Here is a 21,274-nt window from a genome sequence, read left to right as displayed (position 1 = left end):
GTTATTCATATCTCCTGCTCTCTCTGCACATCTACTGATGATTGGCAGTTCTCTCCTAGAGAGAAAAAGAGAAAACTTGGTAGAAGACGGTCAGTCATCAGCAGGTGGGCAGGGAGAGCAAGAATTCTTGAATAACCATGACTCTTCTCAGGTGGCCGTGACTCTTTTCCAGGCCAAGTCTGCAATGATTTTGATGTTGGTTCTCGGCAACCACTTACTTTTAACTGCTAAAATCAACTCACCTGTCTCTACTTTATTCTGCCGTTAGTACGGGCTGCATAAAGTTGATTACAGGTTCCCTTTAATGGGGTTGTCCACTCTGGAGAATGTCTTATTAGAAGAGTTTCCCAAAGAAAAACTGATCACCGGATATCTGTAAAGAATAAATCAAGGCAACTGGACTTACTGTAGATTTCTTGAAAACGTTTCACTCGTTCTTCCAACGAGCTTTATCAACACCTTTGACCCCATGCTGGGTATAATGACCTCTGACCCCATGCTGGGTATAATTACCAGATGTTGATTCAGTTACATATTTATTCCCAGAGAATTCTTGTAAAGTCACTCAAAATTGAGAAAGCTCGTTGGAAGAACGAGTGAAATGTTTTCAAGAAATCTACAGTAAGTCCAATTGCCTTGATTTATTCTTTACAGATATACCATGACCTGGATAAATGAGAACCTTCACAGACTGATCACCGGATGTCTCACTGCTAAGCCCCTGAGTTTTCAGTTGTAATGTACTTTGGGGCTATAAGAAAGCAACAGGCTTTTTTTAGTTCTCATTTTTTTAACCCCTTAGTGACCAGCCTGTTTTTGGCCTTACTGACCAAGCGTTTTTCTTCATTTTTTCATTGTCGCGTTCCAAGAGCTATAACGTTTTTATTTTTCAGTCTCTATAGCTGCATGGGGGCTTGTTTTTTGCAGGAAAAGTTTTAGTTTTTAATGGTGCCATTTTATGATACACCTAACTTTCTGATTAACGTTTATTAACTCTTTCTGGGAGGGAAATGGGATAAACAGCAATTCTGCTACTGCGTTTTTACTTTATAGACTTTTACGGCGTTTATTTTTTGGTATGAATAACATAATATCTTTATTCTCTGGGTCAGTACGATTACAGTGATACCAAATACATATTTTTTTTTATGTTGTACCAATCCCCTTTTTTTAAAGGGAAAAAATGTTTTTGCATAGCCGCTTCCCAAGACCCATAACTTTTTTATTTTTCTTTCTATGGAGTTCTGTGAGGGCTTGATTTTTGCGGGAATTTTTCATTGGTACAATTTTGGAGTAAATTACGCTTTTTGATCGCTTGTTATTACGTTTTTTCATAGTAACTAAGAATAAATTAGCAATTCTGTCATTTTTTATTTTTTACAGCGTTCACCGTATGGTATAATTTACTGATATTTATGTAGTCTGGGTCGTTACAGATGCGGCAATACCAAACATATGGGGGAGATTTTTTTTTTGTAATTGTTTTCATTGAAAAGTGTATTTTCAATGGATTAAAAGCATTTTTTTTAATGGAATTTTTATAATTTAATAAATGTTTTTATTTTTTTTATTTTTTTTTACTGCTTGCATTTTAATGGCAATGCTATTTTAATATTGACTAGCAGGATACGCCAGAGAGGCGAAGCCTGCTGGAAATTACTAAAAGCTGGTCTGGGGCCTACATCAGACCCCAGCCAGCCTTCACACACATCGTCACCCCACGATTGCATTTGCAGGGTGCCGAAAGGAGACAGAGGGAGTCCACTCCCTAGGTCAACGCTTTACATGCGGGGGGCGCCATTGCTTACAGCATGTAAAGTGCTAAAATGCCCGGATCGGCACTCCTGTCGGTCCGGGCTGTTAGAGAAGGGCAGCGGCTCTCATGTGGGGGCCCGTGCAGCGCTTAGACTGGGCCACCATAAAAAAGCGGCAGCCCCGCCTAAGGCCCCTTAGTGACCGCCGTAAAAACACGTATCGATGGTCACTAAGGGTTCATTTTTCTGTCAAAAAAGTAGCACTTCTGCCATATTTTTAATGGCATCCACCATGACATGTTAAATTTACAGCACAATTACAGTGATATCCGATTTATATTGTTTTTCATTATGCTTTTGCATAGTTAATACTTAAAAAAACCTGTGTTGCTGCATTCATAACATTTTTTTCCATCAAGGAAACTGTTTGGGAACTTGTTATTTGCAAAACCTATTGCAGTTTCAACTTGTACCATTTTGGGGTTCACATTTTGGTAGGATGAACAAAAATTCAGAAGTTCAATTTATTTTCTTTTTTTTACTGTCTACGTAATGGGATTTTTGAGCAATTATTAAAGTAGTAGTAGCTATTTCCCTCGATAGACTTACAGTTTATGAACTTTTGTTGAAAATCCCCCTTTAAAGGGGTTGTTCAGGATTTTAATAATGATGACCTATCCTCAGAATATGCCATCAATATCAGAATGTCAGGGGGGTCCACCATCTCTCACCCCCATGGTCAGCTGTTACTTTGTAGCACCAGCACTACACAGATCCATCCACTGTGTGGTAGATGGAGTTGCGAACTCCTAAGGATAGGCCTTCAGTATTAAAATCCTAGATAAACACTTTAAGATTTTGATTACTTTATTATTACAAAAAAATAATCTAGATCAGTGGTGGCGAACCTATGGCACGGGTGCCAGAGGCGGCACTCAGAGCCCTCTCTGTGGGCACCCGCACCCTAGAAAAAGTCTATGGTGTACCAGTATGCCTTAGACTTTTCCTGCCATTCATCAGCACAGGGTGCGCTATGAACAGCACAGGCAGTGCATTGAATGTAGGCAGGCTGTTATAGCTAAATGATAAAGTATGGAAAATATACTATATTGGACTGAAGTATTCAGGGTAAATTTCCACATTGGCGCTTTGCGATAAATAAGTGGGTTTTGGGTTGCAGTTTGGGCAATCAGTCTCTAAAAGGTTCACCATCACTGGTCTAGATAAAGCCTTAGCCTTAATGAACTTTGCATGAGTGTACTGGAGGTTTACAAAAATGAGCAGTTTACGACACTGTTAAGAAAAACATTGCTGCCAATTAGTATAGTAATTATATTATGATCTATCATTTTGATTGGACTGCATGTTATAAATGTAATTTCCATTTATGAAGCTCTGCACAGAATTTGCTTTGCTTTTTAATACAGTAATAACCCTGAGTGCTTTGCTTCTTTCAGATAAATTACAGAAGATTGATCTGACATCAAACATTGTATCAGAAATTGATGAAGATGCATTTAGGAGCTTGGCACAGCTTAATGAACTCTCACTTTTGGATAACAGGATAAGACAGCTTCCAGAACTGCCAAACTCATTGAACTTCCTTGATGTCAGCAAGAATAGACTTGGACGCAAAGGAATTAAGCAGGAGGCATTTAAAGTACGTAGATAAAGTCAATCAGTGTTAGGTTTAGACAACATTTGAGGGTGAATGTTTGGAATATACAGTATGTATTAAGTGTGCCAACGTATACTGTATGTGTAATGTAGACTTCATTAGTTAAATGATTTTGACAAATATACATAGGTTAATCAAAAGGATACTATATTAGGCCTTTGCATATTAAAATCCAAATTTAGAAAAAAAGCTGTTATACTCTTATAACAGGTTGTATAATTAAAGGGAATAATTAAAGGGAATGTTCGGCCTCAAAGATGACAACCTCCGGGGTGCCAACCTTTGCCCCTTAATATAAAAAACACCACTCACCAGTCTGTGGTCATGCTGGTTCTCCATTTCTGCCTGCTTCTGGTCCCTGCAGGTCTAGAAAATTGGTTTGGTCTGTGACTGCTGAGGTGAACTACACTCCTCAGCGGTGTCTTTGGTTTCAATGATGTGTCACCCCCCCAAAGCCAGACAACCTCTTTAGCATTATGCAAAAGGGTGCATCTATCTTCTAATATTGGAATCAGAACATGTGGTGTGAATGGCAACTCAGTAAATCTGCATTATGAGCTCTTAAAGGGATTCTGTTGCCAGGAAATGCATTGTTAAACCAGGCAAAATGTCTTGTAGGGCTAGCTCAGCTTAACATAATGATACCTTTCACTTACTGATCTGTTGCTTCATTCTGAAGAAACAAACAAGCAGATAAGTAGCTGAGGTTGAACCCAAGAGGGACAAGCTGACAAAGGAGGCAGGAGGGGTAAGGGTGCACAGAATGGCGTAGGCCTTACTTCAGTGCACTTAACTTCTACTTTGCATATGGATTTAAAGTATTTTTCTCCAGAATGAAGCAACTGGCTGATCTAGCCCTACAAGAGTTTGTGCCTGGTTTATCAGTGAAGTTCCTACTGACAGACTCACTTTAATTACAGTCAGTTAAGGGGAACCTGACATCTCTGATATGCTTAGCTGCCCACTGTACCTTCTTTATGTGCTTATGGGGCTCTGGAAGCAGTACTTGTTGTAGTATTCTAACTAGTAAATATATTGTAGATGCATTTTTTAATCTTCTTCTCGCTGTATGGAAATTAGTGTCTTCCAGTTTAGTAGGCCTGAGTTTAACTCCTCCGGGTCAACGTTTCCCAGCCTGTCCCCTCCTCCTGCAGCTTGACCGACATACCCTCATGCAGGAAACATTATTCCCAGGTCTTATTAGATCCCATGCAGGCATTGTCAATCCAGCTGCAGGAGGCAGGGGCAGGTAGAAAAACCTTGACTTGAAGGTGTAAAACAATGGCCTTCTTAACCAGAACATTGTCATTTCCATACAGCGGGAAGAAGACTAAAAATTTTTTTTCAGTGCATTTACTAGTTAGAATACCTCAACAAGAACTGCTTCCAGAGCTTCATGGGCACACGAATAAGGTACCGTGGGCAGCTAAATTTCCCTGTTAAAGGAAATATGTCACCAAAACTTTTATCTGCCAGTTAAAACCAGATGGTAACACATCTCCTTTTCTTTCTAATCTGTTTTTATTTTCTGATTGTAGATTTTTTTATTTTAATTCCTGAACATTATTATGGGGCGGCCATCTTGCCTGAGCTGTTCTTAACAGCATTTGCACAGCATTAACACAATTGCTTTAGGCAGCCCCATGGGCTATAGACTAGGGTTGAGCAAACCTAAACTGTAAAGTTCAGGTTCGTACCGAACTTTAGGATTTTTGGACCCCAGACCCAAACCCGAAATTTTCAGTGAAAGTTCGGGTTCGGTGTTTGGTGAGTTAATGCCGCATTTTGAAAGGCTGCAGAGCAGCCAATCAACAAGCGTTTAACTTGTGTGCCCCTAGAAACCATCACATCCATACCTATTAATGGCATGGCTGTGATTGGCCAGTGCAGCATGTGACCCAGCCTCTATATAAGCTGGAGTCAAGTAGCGCTGCACATCACTCGGCTCTGATTAGTGTAGGGAGAGGATGATGCTGCTGTGAGGGAGAGAATAGGACAGAATCTTTAATCTGAAGTGCTTGTTAACTCAGCGATCTACCTAGATTTTGTTTTGTGGGTGCAGTGCACAATCTTTTTTACCCTGCCCTGAGCCCAGTAACCCAGAAAAATAACTTTTATCCGTCTGTTAGTTAGGTGGGCGGCGGTGGCCATTTTATGCAAGTTCTGTGCACCAGCACAGCATATGTGCATTTGTGACAGTCAAATAGAAGCTTGAAATACTGCAATTATATTCTGGGTTTAAAAAAATTGCCCATTTTTGGCCAGACACTACATCTGTGGCCTTTGTAGCATTTGTCTGTGTGCAATTTAAGCTTGAAATACTGCAATAATTTTCTGGGTTTTAAAAAACACCCTTTTTGGGCAAAATACAAAATTTTACAGCCCTTGTTGCATCTGTCAGTGTGAAATACAAGCGTTAGATACTGCTGTCATATTCTGTTATTAAAAAAAAAAACATTTAGGGGAAAATCCTAATTTTACGGCATTTGCTGCATCTGTCATTGTTAAATACAAGCTTGAAATACTGCAATAATTTTCTAGGTTTTAAAAAACACCCATTTTTGCCAATACCCTCCATCTGGGGCCTATGCCGAATTTGTCAGTGTGCAAGTTAAGCTTGAAATACAGCAATAATTTTCTGGGTTTAAAAAAACACCCCTTTTGGGCAAAAAAATAAATTTTACAGCCCTTGTTGCATCTACCACTGTGAAATACAAGCGTTAGATACTGCTGTCATATTCTGCTATTAAAAAAACACCCATTTTTGGCAAAATACTAAATTTGCGGCCTTGGCTGCATCTGTCAGTGTGAAATACACGCGTTAGATACTGTTGTTCTATTCTGTTATTAACAAAACACCCATTTTGGGCAAAATACTAAATTTGCGGGCTTGGCTGCATCTGTCAGTGTGAAATATACGCGTTAGATACTGTTGTTCTATTCTGTTATTAAAAAAACACCCATTTTGGGTCAAATACTAAATTTGCAGCCTTTGTTGCATCTGTCAGTGTGAGATGCAAGCTTGAAATACTGCAATAATATTCTGGGTTTTAAAAAACACCCTTTTTGGGCAAAATACGAAATTTTACAGCCCTTGTTGCATCTGTAAGTGTGAAATACAAGCGTTAGATACTGCCGTCATAATCTGTAATTAAAAAAACACCCATTTTGGGCAAAATACTAAAATTGTGGCTTTGGCTGCATCTGTAAATGTGAAATACACGCGTTAGATACTGTTGTTCTATTCTGTTATTATAAAAAACACCCATTTTGGGCAAACTACTAAATTTGCAGCCTTTGCTGCATCTGTCAGTGTGAGATACAAGCTTGAAATACTGCAATAATATTCTGGGTTAAAAAAACACCAATTTTTGGCAAAATACTAAATTTGCAGCCTTGGCTGCATCTGTCAGTGTGAAATACACGCGATAGATACTGGTGTTCTATTCCGTTATTTTAAAAAAACACCCATTTTGGGCCAAATACTAAATTTGCTGAGAATGAGGAGAGCGTTGAATAAGGAACGTGGCCCCGGTCGCGGTGCTGCTAGTGCAGCTCCTGTTGCAGGGAGAGGACGTGGTCGATCTGTGACAGCTACACGCACAAGTGAACCACCTTCCTCAGGTGCGAGTAGGCGACAGAACCTTCAGCGGTACTTGGTCAGGCCTAATGCGGCTTTACAAATGGTGAGGCCAGAACAAGTACAGGCGATAGTAGATTGGGTGGCTGACAGTGCCTCCAGTTCTTTACATTGTCTCCTACCCAGTCTCATGCTGAAAGATCAGAGTTGGCACCTGCAGCCGATGTCCATCAGTCTTTCACCTCACCCCTTTGCAAATCAGCCAAGCAGTCTGAGCCCCAAGTCATGCAGCAGTTTCTTCTTTTTTTTGATGACTGCTGGCAGGGTTTACCAGGGCCATCCACATAGCCCTGCCCCAGAAATGGAAGAGATTGAGTGTACCGATGCCCAACCACTTATGTTTCAAGATGAGTACATGGGAGGACCACCGCAGCACGTCTCGGGTGATGACGAAACACAGGTGCCAACTGCTGTGGCTTTTGAAAGTGTGCAGACTGACAAGGAGGGCAGGGGTGAAGACTGGGTGGAAGATGATGTGGAGGACGATGAAGTCCTCGACTCCACATGGAATCAAGGACATGCGAGTGACCTGTGTAGTTCGGAGGAAGAGTCGGTGGTCGCACAGAGCCACCAGCAGAGCAGAAGAGGGAGCAGGGTGCAAAAGCAGAGCGGCCGTCCCCTAGACAGTATGGCTGCTACTGCCCAACGCATCAAGGGACCAAGCACACCAAAGCCAGCTCCAAGGAGTTCCCTGGCGTGGCAGTTCTTCAGAAAATGTGCTGAAAACAAGACACAAATGGTTTGCACGCTGTGCAATCAGAGCCTGAAGCAAGGCATAAACGTTCTCAACCTGAGCACAACTTGCATGACAAGGCATCAAAGTGCAAAGCACGAGCTGCAGTGGAGTAGACACCTCAAAAACCAAGAAAGGTCTTTGGCTCCACCTGCTTCCCCTTCTGCAGCAGTCTCGGCCTCTTCATCCACCTCTGGAGTGACAGTGGCACCTGCCACCCCACAAACAGAGGCACCTGCCACCCCACATCTGCCAGCAACATCACCACCTGGGTCGCCAAGTATCTCCACAATGTCCCACGGAAGCGTTCAGTTCTCCATCTCACAAACACCCGCGATCCCTGGCCCTGAATGCCAGAATTTCAAAATTACTGGCCTTTGAAATGGTGTCATTCCGTCTGGTAGAGACGGAGAGTTTTAAAAGCCTTATGGCGGTGGCAGTCCCACAGTACGTCGTGCCCAGCCGCCACTACTTTTCCAGGCGAGCCATCCCATCCCTGCACAAACAAGTGATGGACAAAATAAGGTGTGCACTGCTCAAGTCCATCTGTGGTAAGGTCCACATAACTACGGATACGTGGACCAGTAAGCACGGTCAGGGACGTTATATCTCCCTAAAAGCACACTGGGTAAATGCAGTGGTGGCTGGGCCTGAGGCAGATAGTAGTTTGGCGCATGTCCTTCCACCCCCAAGGATTGCAGGGCGCTTCAGTTTGCCTCCTGTTGTTTCCTCCTCATACTCCGCTTCCTCATCATCTACCGGCTCCTCATCCGGTCAGCGTAACACCTTTACCACCAACTTCAACACAGCCAGTGGTAAACAACAGCAGGTAGTTTTAAAACTTAGCTGTTTCTGGGACAAACCCCACACCGCGCAGGAGCTGTGGATGGGCATGGAACAACAGACCGATGAGTGGTTGGTGCCAGTGAGCCTCAAGCCCGGCCTGGTGGTGTGCGATAATGGGTGAAATCTCTGGGCCTAGCCGGTTTGACACACATCCCTTGCCTGGCGCATGTGCTGAATTTGGTGGTGCAGAGGTTCCTTAAAAATTACCCCAATATGTCAGAGCTGCTGCAAAAAGTGCAGGCCGTCTGTGCGCGCTTTCGGCGTTCTCACCCTGCTGCTGCTCGCCTGTCAGTGCTGCAGCATAACTTCGGCCTTCCCGCTCACCGCCTCATATGCGACGTGCCTACAAGGTGGAACTCCACCTTGCACATGCTGGCCAGACTGTGCGAGCAGCAGCATGCGATAGTGGACTTTCAGCTGCAGCACGCACGGGTGAGTCGCTCTGCGGAACAGCACCACTTCACCACCAATGACTGGGCCTCCATGCGAGACCTGTGTTCCTTGTTGCGCTGTTTCGAGTACTCCACCAACATGGCCAGTGCCGATAATGCCCTTCTCAGCGTTACTATCCCACTTCTATGCCTCCTTAAAAAAAACGCTTCTGGCGATGATGGAAGAGGATGTGGCACAGAAGGAGGAGGAGGAGGAAGAGGAATAATTTCATAGGGTTTCTGGCCAGTCATTCACAAGTGGCTCCGAGGGTGGGTTCCTGCACCCACAAACGCCAGGTACACAATTGTCCAGCCAGGGCACAGTTCTTGGGGATGATAAGGTGGGGGTTGAAGAGGAGGAGATGGAGGAGGAGGAACCGTGTTCACAGCAGTGTGTCACTCAAACCAGCTCATGGCCATCACTGGTGCATGGCTGGGGTGATACAGAGGACACAGACAATACATCTCCCACAGAGGACAGCTTTTCGTTGCTTCTGGGCAGCCTTGCACACATGAGCGATTACATGCTGCAGTGTCTCTGCAAAGACCACCAAGTTGCCCACATTCTAACTTGTGCTGATTACTGGGTGGCCACACTGCTGGATCCCCGTTACAGGGACAACGTACCGTCCTTAATTCCGTCACTGGAGCGTGATTGTAAGATGAGCGAGTACAAGCGCACGCTGGTAGATGCGCTGCTGGCGGCATTCCCACCTGACAGCGGGGGCACAGTGGAAGCACAAGGCAAAGGTAGAGGAGGAGGAAGAGGTCGCCAACGCAACTGGGGCACCACCAGCACCTCAGACGTCAGGGTTAGCATGGCCGAAATGTGGAAAAGATTTGTCAGCACGCCACATAACCACCAGCTGATATGAAACGTCTTAGCAGGAGGCAGCATTACAGCAACATGGTGGAGCAGCATGTGTGCACACGCCTACACGTACTGAATAACGGGCCTGCCCCTTCATCTTCTGGGTCTCCAAAATGGGGCACATGGCCTGAGCTTGCCCTTTACGCCTTGGAGGTGCTGACCTGCCCTGTAGCCAATCTATTGTCTGTTTGTGTGTTTAGAATGGCAGGGGGCGTTATCACAGACAAGCGCAGCCGCCTGTCCACAGCCAATGTGGACTAGCTCACGTTCATTACAATGAACCAGGCATGGATCCCACTGGACTTGTCCATACCTTGTTCAGAATAGACATGTATACCGGCCTTACCCAGCCATTGTTATAATACAGCGCAATTGCTCATTGTTGTATTTTTGATATTTAGAACTCTTTTGGGGTGTACCCTAATTTAAAATTAAAAATTAAAACCAGTGTTGGTTACCTCATCCTCCTCCACCGCCTCTTCCACCTACACCGCTATGTCCTCCACCTCCTCAATCTCCTACTCCATATGGACCTCCACCTCATACATCAAGATTTTTTTTTTTATTTGTACGTATTTTATTTTGTCATTTCACTAATCTGTCTGTTACGTTTTCGGGTAAAATTTACCAATTTTTGGCTGTGATATACCCCTGCTCTACCTAGTAGACAGGTAAACAAATTTCACTAAATTGTCTGTTAAATTTTCAGGTGACATTCACCAATATTTGGCTGATATACCCTTGCTCTATCTAGTAGACAGGTAAACAAATTTCACTAATTTGGCTGTTACATTTGTGGGTGAAATTCTCCAATTTTTGGCTTTGATATACCCCTGCTCTACCTAGTTGACAGGTTAATAAATTTCACAAATTTTATTGTTACATTGTTGGGTGACATTCACCAATTTTTGGCTTTGATATACCCTTGCTCTACCTAGTTGACAGGTTAATAAATTTCACTAATTTGTCTGTTACATAGTTGGGTGACATTCACTAATTTTTGGCTGTGATATGCCCCTGCTCTACCTAGTAGACAGGTTCATAAATTTCACTAGTTTTTCTGTTACATTCTTGGGTGACATTTTACCATTTTTCCCGTGAATAAACCCCTGCTCTGCATAGGTGACAGGGATCGAAATGCTTAAAAATCATCTGTTCCATTGGTGGGTGACATTAACCCATTTCTTGTGATGAAAAACCCCTGCTCTGCATAGGTGACAGGGACTTAAATTTCTAAAATTTGTCTTTAATTGGCCCATTTATTCGATCCTTCTGCTTTAATAATTTGTCCCACATTTGATCTTGATCATTTTGCAGCCATTGACCTCGCTTGGATGTGGTCTCCCTTTCTCACGCTCCCTCTCTGGCGTGGAACCCTGATTCGCCGCTAACCGTAATCAACATGATAGGCACAGAAAAGAACATCGAAAGTTGATAGAGCAGATATCCAATTGGATCGTGGACATTATGGGGACGTGTGATATGGTGGAGCAGTATGTGTGCACACGCCTACACGTACTGACTGATAGGTCTGCCCCCTTCAACGTCTGGGTCTACTAATTGGGCATATGAACTGAGCTTGCCCTTTACGCCTTGGAGGTGCTGGCTTGCCCTGCTGCCAGTGTATTGTCTGAACGTTTGTTCAGCTGGAGGGGGTTATAACAGGTTATATTTCCCAATGTTTTGGGGTGTACCCTAATTTAAACAAAAAAAATATTTAAACCAAAAAACTGTGTTAGCTACCTCCTCCTCCACCGCCGCTTCCACCTACACCGCCACTTCCACCGCCTCCTCAACCTCCTACTCCATTTGGACCTCGTCCTCCAAGATCAAGATTATAATTTTTTATTTTTGCGTATTTTATGTTATTTGATGTCATTTCCCTATCCACATTTGTTTGCAGAGCACTTGCCATGCTCTTAACCACATTTTGCTGCCATTTGCCCTCTAGTCCTTTCCATGACATTTTTAGAGCCATTTTAGTGCTCAAAAGTTTGGGTCCCCATTGACTTCAATGTGGTTCGGGTTCGGGGTCAGGTTCCGAACTCGAATTTTTTTGTGAAGTTCGGCCGAACCCGTCGAACCTGAACATCCAGGTGTCCGCTCAACTCTACTATAGACACAATGGTCAGGAGAGGACCTCATTGACTTTTATGGGAGAGTTTTCTAGGCATGTTTTGTGATCTGTGCAGACGTCATTGTACAAAGAAAGAATAGATGAGATTTGAAAATCACCTATTGTGAATGGTGGATCCTGTTTTATCTATACACAAAGGTGATAGAATTATAGGCAGGATTAGAATGAGTTAACTGCAGTAAAGTAATGTGTACAAACCCAGAAGTGGTGCCAATTATTAGAAAAAGTGGTCAGCGCAAAAACTGCAGGATATTTGTTTATAGTTTAAAAATAAAAAGTGACATGAAAAATTAAAAATAACATGATCAAAAATTATTTAAAATGTTAAATATAAAAAAGTGATTTAAACAGCATGTCATTTTCTGATGACACATTCCCTTTAAATCTCATGTACATTTCTGAATAATAGCTCCATGCATGAGTCGTAAAATTAATGCCAAGGACAGGATTGCGAGATTAGAAAACCTCTCCAGGAGCTATTTACACAGAATATCAATGTTGAGTTATCAAAATTGAAAGTCACTTTGAGTGAAAATGTAATTTTTAAGAACGTTTTAATTTTTGCTGGTTACCCTCATCTCTTCTCCCTATAGAAATGAAAGATCTCTTATTTAACCATTTTGTAATGCACATTTCTTTGTTGCACTTAGTAAAGTCTTTTCATTTTCAGGACCTGAAAGATCTTCGTATTTTGTACTTGAATGAAAACAGCTTAGACCATATCCCAATACCTCTTCCTGATAGTTTGCAGGCTCTTCATCTTCAGGTATCTAATCAAGTTTTCATATTTATACTTATTGCATGTGTGAATCCTGTCTTATTGGTGTCTTCCATGTAAATATGGCTGCAAGTAGTGGTTAGAATGTTCTGATTTTCTAGGGTGACAGACACTGCACTAAGGGCCAATATAATATACAGATGTAGCTATTTCTAACATGACACATCCCATTAGATAAATAAATGCAGAAAACTTTAAAGCTTAACTGTTTGATTAATTTAATTATGTTTCATTCATATGAATGTGAAGAAACTTTGTAATATATCTTATCAGAAAAAGATGCTTCCTTCTCTTACAAGGCTTTTCCTTTCTCTTCTCAATGTCAATTCACTACCTAGATAAGTCTTCAGTGAAGGTAATTGAATTCAGGCTGTCTACTTACTAAAGCATCAGATTACATAAAAATCTATCGAGAGGGCAGGAGGAGAAGGGATGGGCTGCTACACACAGGAGCAGGCAGAGAGACATATAAGTGATTTACTATCTTAATTCACTGCTATAATTAAAGGGAATCTGTCACTAGCATATTAGCAAATTTTTTTTTTCATGAATCCATGTGTAATAAAGTACCTTATATCCATATGTCATGTTCTTTTTATTGTGAGTCTTGTCATTTCTTCAAAAAAATGCTTCTTATGATATGCAAATGAAGCTGTAAGGAGCCCAGAGGGGCGTTATTCTTTCTCCACGGTGCCCAGGAACGCCCCTCTGAAGTGCCGTGCCCGCCGAAATTTGAAAACTAATAACTCCTCCAAGTTCAGCTAAATCGCCTCCCAGAGGCGCGGCTAAGTGCTCCCCCCCCCCAGCTCCGCGCTCAGCGGCAAACACCCCCGATCCTCCTCTCGTCTGCAACCGAAATCCCGCACAGGCGCAGTGCCGGCGATTTCCTGGGCCTGCGCTATGATAAGACGACTGAGGGTTTCCTCAGCCAGCTAAACCGCCGGCACTGCACCTGCGTGGGATTTCGGTTGCAGGCGAGAGGAGGATCGGGGGTGTTTGCCGCTGAGCGCGGCGCTGGGGGGGGGGGGGTGTTCCTGGGCACCGTGGAGAAAGAATAACGCCCCTCTGGGCTCCTTACAGCTTCATTTGCATATCATAAGAAGCATTTTTATGAAGAAATTACAAGACTCACAATAAAAAGAACAAGACATATGGATATAAGGTACTTTATTACACATGGATGCCTGAAAAAAATTTTTTGCTAATATGCTAGTGACAGATTCCCTTTAAATCTGAACTGCTCAGTACTTCTGTGTAATGTTCTCCATTACTGCTGCTGCATCTGAGGTTATACTACAGAGAGTTAGGGAGCACACTCTCCTGTTTATCCAGGTCCTGTATATAGGCAGACATGATAACCGTTATTATCCACCGATCAGATTTACAAACAAATTGAAGATCAAATACAATGACTAAAAATGACAGATAGAAGTCATTTAATGCCCAGAAATTGTGTTATTCTTCATGTACACCTAAATGGCATCTTGGGCGAGAAATTACCTGAAACTACAGTTGACACTTAACTTTAACACATGAAAATGAAGTTGAAGCTTGCTGCAACTATTTGCATTATGAGTGTCAAGTTAAAAATGGCTACGTTGATAATTGATTGATACTGCAATTTAACCACCTCCCGTCCGCCTGTTGACTATAAAGGTCCGGGAGGTGGATCTCTATCTCTGAATGGATGTTTCTGAATGTCCATTCAGAGATCGCAGCTGCACGCTAATCGTGCAGCTGCAGAGCGGGTTGCCCGCTGTCAGTGACAGCAAAGCAACCCAGAGAGAAGGCAGGGACAGTTCCCAGGTGTCCCTGCCTTCTAGATGCGCTCAGGTGACCGCCGGGGCCGGGAGAGTGCAGGAGATGTCGGGTCTTCTACAGACCTCGATAAGCCCTGCACTGAGGCTGTACAGCGTTGCATTCTGCTGTAAAGCCTCTCTGGGGGGTGTATTTCCTCTGTAACTGGGGCTACTAAGTTAGCCACAGTTACAGGAGAAATCAATAGTGGGGAAAAAAAAAAAAGTGAAGTTAAATGTCCCCCAGAGGTCTTGTATGACCTTATGGGGGACACAAATTGTAAAAATAAAAAAATAAAGTGTTAAAATAGAAAAATAAAAAAAAGGTTTTGCATGTAAAAAAAAAATTATTCCCCAAGTAAGTAATAAAAAATGAAATAATTTGAAAAAAATTAATAAAATAGACATATTTGGTATTGCTGCCTCCGAGACGGTCGGCTCTATAAATATATCACATGATCCACCCAGTCCAATAAACACCATACATTTTTTTTTTTTAAACTGTCAAAAAAAGCCATTTTTGTCAACTTACATCACAAAAAGTACAACACCAAGTGATCAAAAAGGCGTATATCCCACAAAATGATACCGATTAAAACCGTCACCTCATCCTGCAAAAATTGAGCCCCTATATAAGAAAATCGCTCAAAAAAGAAAAAACTATAGCTCTCAGAACATGGACACATTAAAACATAATTTTTTGGTTTCAAAAATGCTATTATTGTGTTAAATTGAAATAAATAAAAAAAGAGTATACATGTTAGGTATCACCGCGTCCGTAACAACCATCTCTATAAAAATATCACATGACCTAACCCCTCTAGTGAACACCGTAAAAGAAAAAAAAAACGGTGCCAAAAAAGCAATTTTTTGTCACCTACAGTAACATCACATAAAGTGCAACACCAAGCGATCAAAAAGGCATATGCCGACAAAATAGGCGAGTGGCTTTAATGTCCGACACCGGAACCCACATCCTCTCCTCAGGACCATAACCCTTCCAATGAACGAGGTACTGAAGAGAACCGCGGACAATGCGAGAGTCCACAATTCTGGAAACCTTAAACTCCAGATTGCCATCAACCAAAATCGGAGGAGGAGGCAAAGAGGAGGGTACCGTGGGCTGGACATATGGTTTTAAGAGAGATCTGTGAAATACATTATGTATCTTCCAAACCCGTGGAAGATCAAGACGGAAGGCAACAGGATTGACGACTGACAAGATTTTATAAGGCCCAATAAACTTGGGACCCAATTTCCAGGAGGGAACCTTCAGTTTAATATTTCTTGTAGACAACCACACCAGATCACCCACATTCAGGTCCGGACCAGGCACACGTCTCTTATCAGCCACACGCTTATACTTCTCACTCATCTTTCTAAGATTACTCTGAATCTTTTGCCAAATGGTAGACAAAGACGAGGAAAATCTCTCCTCCTCAGGCAAACCAGAAGGAGCCCCTCCCGAGAATGTCCCAAACTGCGGATGGAACCCATATGCACCAAAGAATGGTGACTTATCAGAAGATTCCTGACGACGGTTGTTCAGAGCAAACTCAGCAAGAGGGAGAAAAGAACACCAATCCTCCTGGTTCTCTGCCACAAAACAGCGCAAATATGTCTCCAGATTCTGATTAAGGCGCTCAGTCTGACCATTCGACTGCGGGTGAAAAGCAGAAGAGAAGGACAGCCGAACCCCCAGGCGAGAACAGAAAGCCTTCCAGAACCTGGACACAAACTGTGTGTCTCTATCGGAAACAATATCAGAGGGAATGCCATGCAATTTAACAATATGGTCGACAAAAGCTTGCGCCAACGTTTTAGCATTGGGTAAACCAGGGAAAGGTACGAAATGAGCCATCTTGCTAAAACGGTCCACCACCACCAGGATCACCGACTTCCCTGAGGAACGAGGAAGATCCGTGATAAAGTCCATGGACAGGTGTGTCCAAGGACGGGAAGGTATGGGTAACGGGAGAAGGGAACCTGAAGGCCGTGAACGAGGGACCTTAGCGCGAGCGCACGTCTCACAAGCAGCCACAAAACCCTCCACCGACTTACGAAGAGCCGGCCACCAAAATCTCCAAGCAATGAGATCTACCGTGGCTTTACTCCCGGGGTGACCAGCAAGAACAGTATCATGATGCTCCTTGAAGAGTTTGTGACGTAGCTCAGGAGGCACAAACAACTTCCCAGAAGGACAACGGGCAGGTGCCTCAGTCTGGGCAGCCTGGACCTCGGCCTCCAAATCAGAATACAGAGCAGAAACAACTACCCCATCCGCCAAAATGGGACCCGGGTCCTCGGAGTTTCCTCCTCCCGGAAAACAGCGAGAGAGAGCATCAGCCTTCACATTTTTGATCCCAGGGCGGAATGTAACGACAAAATTGAATCTGGAGAAGAACAGAGACCATCTGGCCTGTCTCGGATTCATACGCCTGGCCGACTCCAAGTATGCCAGATTCTTATGGTCGGTAAAAACGGTGATAGGGTGCCTGGCCCCCTCCAACCAATGGCGCCATTCCTCAAAAGCCAACTTGATGGCCAACAACTCCCTATCTCCCACATCATAGTTTCTCTCTGCCGGGGAGAGTTTTTTAGAGAAAAAGGCACAGGGTCGCCATTTGGCAGGAGAAGGGCCCTGGGACAAAACCGCACCCACACCCACCTCTGAAGCATCCACCTCAACAATAAAAGGTAAGGAAACATGTTAGGTATCGCCGCGTCCGTAACAACCATCTCTATAAAAATATCACATGACCTAACCCCTCTAGTGAACACCGTAAAAGAAAAAAAAAACGGTGCCAAAAAAGCAATTTTTTGTCACCTAACATCACATAAAGTGCAACACCAAGTGATCAAAAAGGCATATGCCGACAAAATAGTACCAATCAAACTGTCACCTCATCCCAGTCACGGCTGTATGTGAGCAACAAGAGCATACACAGTAAATAGAGCTACTGACCGGACCCAAACTAGGGAGGATAAAGGGTGACCCCTGTCAGACCCTCAAAGCTCTCCCTATGCTGCTAAGCACATGCCCGGATCCAAATGGTGGATCGAGGCATGCCCGCGTACCTAAGACTGATAACCACTGTAACCCCTACAATAGTGGAAGGGGCACGGCCACCGGTGCCCTGCTGGGTATATGGACGGAACCGGGGTCGTCTCGGATCCAGTCAAAAAACAAACAGAAGCACACAATGTCTGCACACTTAACTGAGGGAGCTGCATGCAGCGGAGAAGACAGATCCAAAGACAGCTGGCAATATCCGGAGTACTTGCTGCAGCAGAACACAGGTCCAGTGAAATGATAGCACACAAGTGAAGATGCTCAAGCGAGAGATACAACTCAAATGAGAAATATAATCCGCACTCTAGAAAGGAGGAGGGGTGATTTAAAGGCAGAGAAATCAAACACAGAAGGAACAGCTGGGAGGAAGGAAACAGAAAGTAAAGACCTCATCACAGGGGCGGAGAAACAGAGCAGAGAGAACTCCTCCAAGCTCTAGTAGTGACATCATTACAGGGGTGGAGAAACAGAGCTGTGAGAACGTCTCAAAGCTCTGGTAGTGACAATCCCACAAAAAATTGCATCCTAACTAAGACAATCGGTCAAAAAATAAAAAAGCTATGACACTAAGACATCCTTTTTTTGGTTTCAAAAATGCTATTATTATGTAAAACTTAAATAAATAAGAAAAAGTATACATATAAGGTATCGCCACGTCCGTAACGATCTGCTCTATAAAAATGTCACATGACCTAACCCCTCAGGTGAATGCTGTAAAAATAAATAAATAAAAACTGTGCTAAAACAACCAATTTTTGGGTCACCTTGCCCCATAAAGTGTTATAATGAATGATCAAAAAATCATATGTACCCAAAAATTGTACCAATAAAAACTTAAACTCTTCCTGTAAAAAACAAGCCCCTGCACAAGACGATGGGCAGAAGAAAAAAACAATATGGCGTTCAGAAAATGAAGACACAAAAACATAATTCTTTATTATTTAAAACTGAAACACACAAAGAAAGTAGATATATTTGATATCATTGCGTCGGTAACAACCTGCTCTATAAAAATAGCACATGATCTAACTTGTCAGATGAATATTCTAAAAAATAAAAACAGTGCCAAAACAGCCATTTTTTGGTTACCTTGCCTCACAAAAAACATAATATAGAGCAATTAAAAATCATATGTACCCCAAAATAGTACTAATAAAACTGGCACCTTATCCCCTAGTTTCCAAAATGAGGTAACTTTTTGGGAGTTTCTACTGTAAGGGTGCATCAGGGGGGCTTCAAATGGGACTGGCATCTAAAAACCAGTTCAGCAAAATCTGCCTTCCAAAAACCATATGGCGCTCCTTTTCTTCTGCGCCCTGCCGTGTGCCCTTACATCAGTTTACGACCACATATGGGGTGTTTCTGTTAACCGCAGAATCAGGGTAATAAATATTGAGTATTGTTTGGCTGTTAACCCTCGATGTGTTAAAGATAAAAATGGATTGAAATGGAAAATCTACAAAAAAGGGAAATTAAAAAATGTGATCTCCTTTTTCCTTTAATTCTTGTGGAACACCTAAAGGGTTAACAAAGTTTATACAATCAGTTTTAAGTAACTTGAGGGGTGTAGTTTCTACAATGTGTTTATTTATGGGGGTATATACTATCTAAGCCCCACAAAGTAACTTAAGACCCGAACTGGTCCTTAAAAAGTGGGTTTTGGCAATTTTCTTAAACATTTTAAGAATTGCTTCTAAAACTCTATGCCTTCTAACGTCCTAAAAAAGTTAAATGACATTTACAAAATTATGCCAACATAAAGTAGACATATAGGGAATGTTAAGTAATAAATATTTTATGAGGTATCACTTTCTGTTTTAAAAGCAGAGAAATAGAAATTTTAAAAATTGCAAATTTTTCAAAATTTTTGGTAAATTTGGGATTTTTTCATAAATAAAGGTGAAATATATTGACTCAAATTTATGACTATCATGATGTACAATGTGTCATGAGAAAACAATCTATGAATGGTTTGGATAAGTAAAAGCGTTCCAAAGCTATTACCACATAAAGTGACATAAGTCAGATTTTCAAAATTAGGCCTGGTCAGGCTAAGTGGTGTGAAGTGGTTAAGAAACACCAGGGAGATTAACTAAGCTAAATGTATCAGAATTCTACCTCAATAAGCACTGGAAACTAACTTTCATTCCTTGCAACACATTTACAATGTGTTTTGGGCACTTTTCCTGCCTTATTTGACTAGGGTTTTTCATTTGGATGATAACAGGTGTGCCTTAGCATGAATGACTGTGGCTTTAAGGAGTATTCCCATCTTAGGATGGCTCCATCCTCAATCTTTACCGACCTAGAGATGGCAGCCTGAGGTGGTTGAAACTATGAGAATTGCGATGTGGGCTTTGCTAAATGTTTCTGTAGTTCCAACCACCTTTAGGTGAAATATCCAGGACCGAGAAGGTTAAAGATGGCAACCACTGACAAGGTTAAAGATGGCAACCACTGATGACATGTAGCACTCCCTGTGTTTTTTAAAAATGAGGTTCTTCGGTAGAAGCATGGTGTATTAACTTTTTTACTTTTTACTTTCCATATTGTTCTAGGACAACAACATTCAGGAAATGCATGAAGATACCTTCTGTAACACAAAAGATTTCTCATATGTCAGAAGATCTCTTGAAGACGTCAGACTAGATGGAAATCCTATTAACCTGAGTAGAACACCACAGGCTTTTGTCTGTCTACCTCGTATACCAGTTGGCAGACTTATTTAAGCCAGAAAGCAATACATTAACTCCATAAACCACCCACACACAAGATTTTTACATGGCTTTATAAGACACATAAAATACTATGTAACTTCAAATGACAATTCCTACTATTTTCCATAAATAAAATGCAATCTTAAAGAAATTTGAAATTAAATATAGTACTAAAAACTGGAAAATAATATGCATAAGAATGTACATAAAAGTACTATCTTCTGATGAACTAACATTGTAACTGAAATATGTAATCTTGAATTTGTCAATTTTTTTCCGTATACGTTACCTACCTAATATTTTTTAGCTAAATCACTTCATTCTCAGTGAGGTAAATGTGAAATGTGTTACAGCTGGACTAATCGTGTACATAAAGGTTATGTGTTATTTTATTGTACCTTGATACTGCTCTTTTTGCCTCAATATTCATGTTTGGCTAGTTTTAAAAAATGACTTAATGGAGATAAAGTGTGTGGTGCCCTGTCCTAAAATATAGTCCACGTTCCTTCGAACACCGAACAGTGAAAGCCACAGTGCACCTTAATGTAATTTAAGTTAAAGTAACACCATTAACCTCCTCACATTCACATTAAAATCGGAAAACCCCTCCCAAAATGTCACTTTTGTATTGTAGATTTTTAATATGCATTTGAAGTAAATCTTGTTGGCAAACAACTCAGGGGACACAATTGCATTTTTAAACCCTTAGTGACTTAATTAATTTTAGCCTTTAGGACCCGTAGCATGTTCACCCTTTGTATTCCAGCAGTATACCTTTTAATTTCTCCTTCTAATTAAATTTATTTTTTCGAGTTGTAGG

General features: G+C 42.0%; 1 protein-coding gene across 1 annotated transcript in view; it reads left to right on the top strand.

Moving 5' to 3' along the window:
- The window catches only part of EPYC (epiphycan), a 72,565-nt gene extending 52,099 nt beyond the window's left edge, over positions 1–20,466 (top strand). The window contains exons 4-6 of the mRNA XM_040408752.1: positions 3,212–3,414; positions 12,761–12,856; positions 20,296–20,466. Coding sequence (XP_040264686.1) covers positions 3,212–3,414; positions 12,761–12,856; positions 20,296–20,466 — 470 coding nt within the window. The remainder of the gene's footprint in view (positions 1–3,211; positions 3,415–12,760; positions 12,857–20,295) is intronic.
- The last annotated feature ends 808 nt before the right edge of the window (positions 20,467–21,274 follow it).

The sequence above is a fragment of the Bufo bufo genome, chromosome 1 (genome assembly GCF_905171765.1).
Source record: "Bufo bufo chromosome 1, aBufBuf1.1, whole genome shotgun sequence".
Classification (NCBI taxonomy): domain Eukaryota; kingdom Metazoa; phylum Chordata; class Amphibia; order Anura; family Bufonidae; genus Bufo; species Bufo bufo.
Note: the sequence above shows the minus strand (reverse complement) of the source record. Positions and strands in the feature narration are given on the sequence as shown.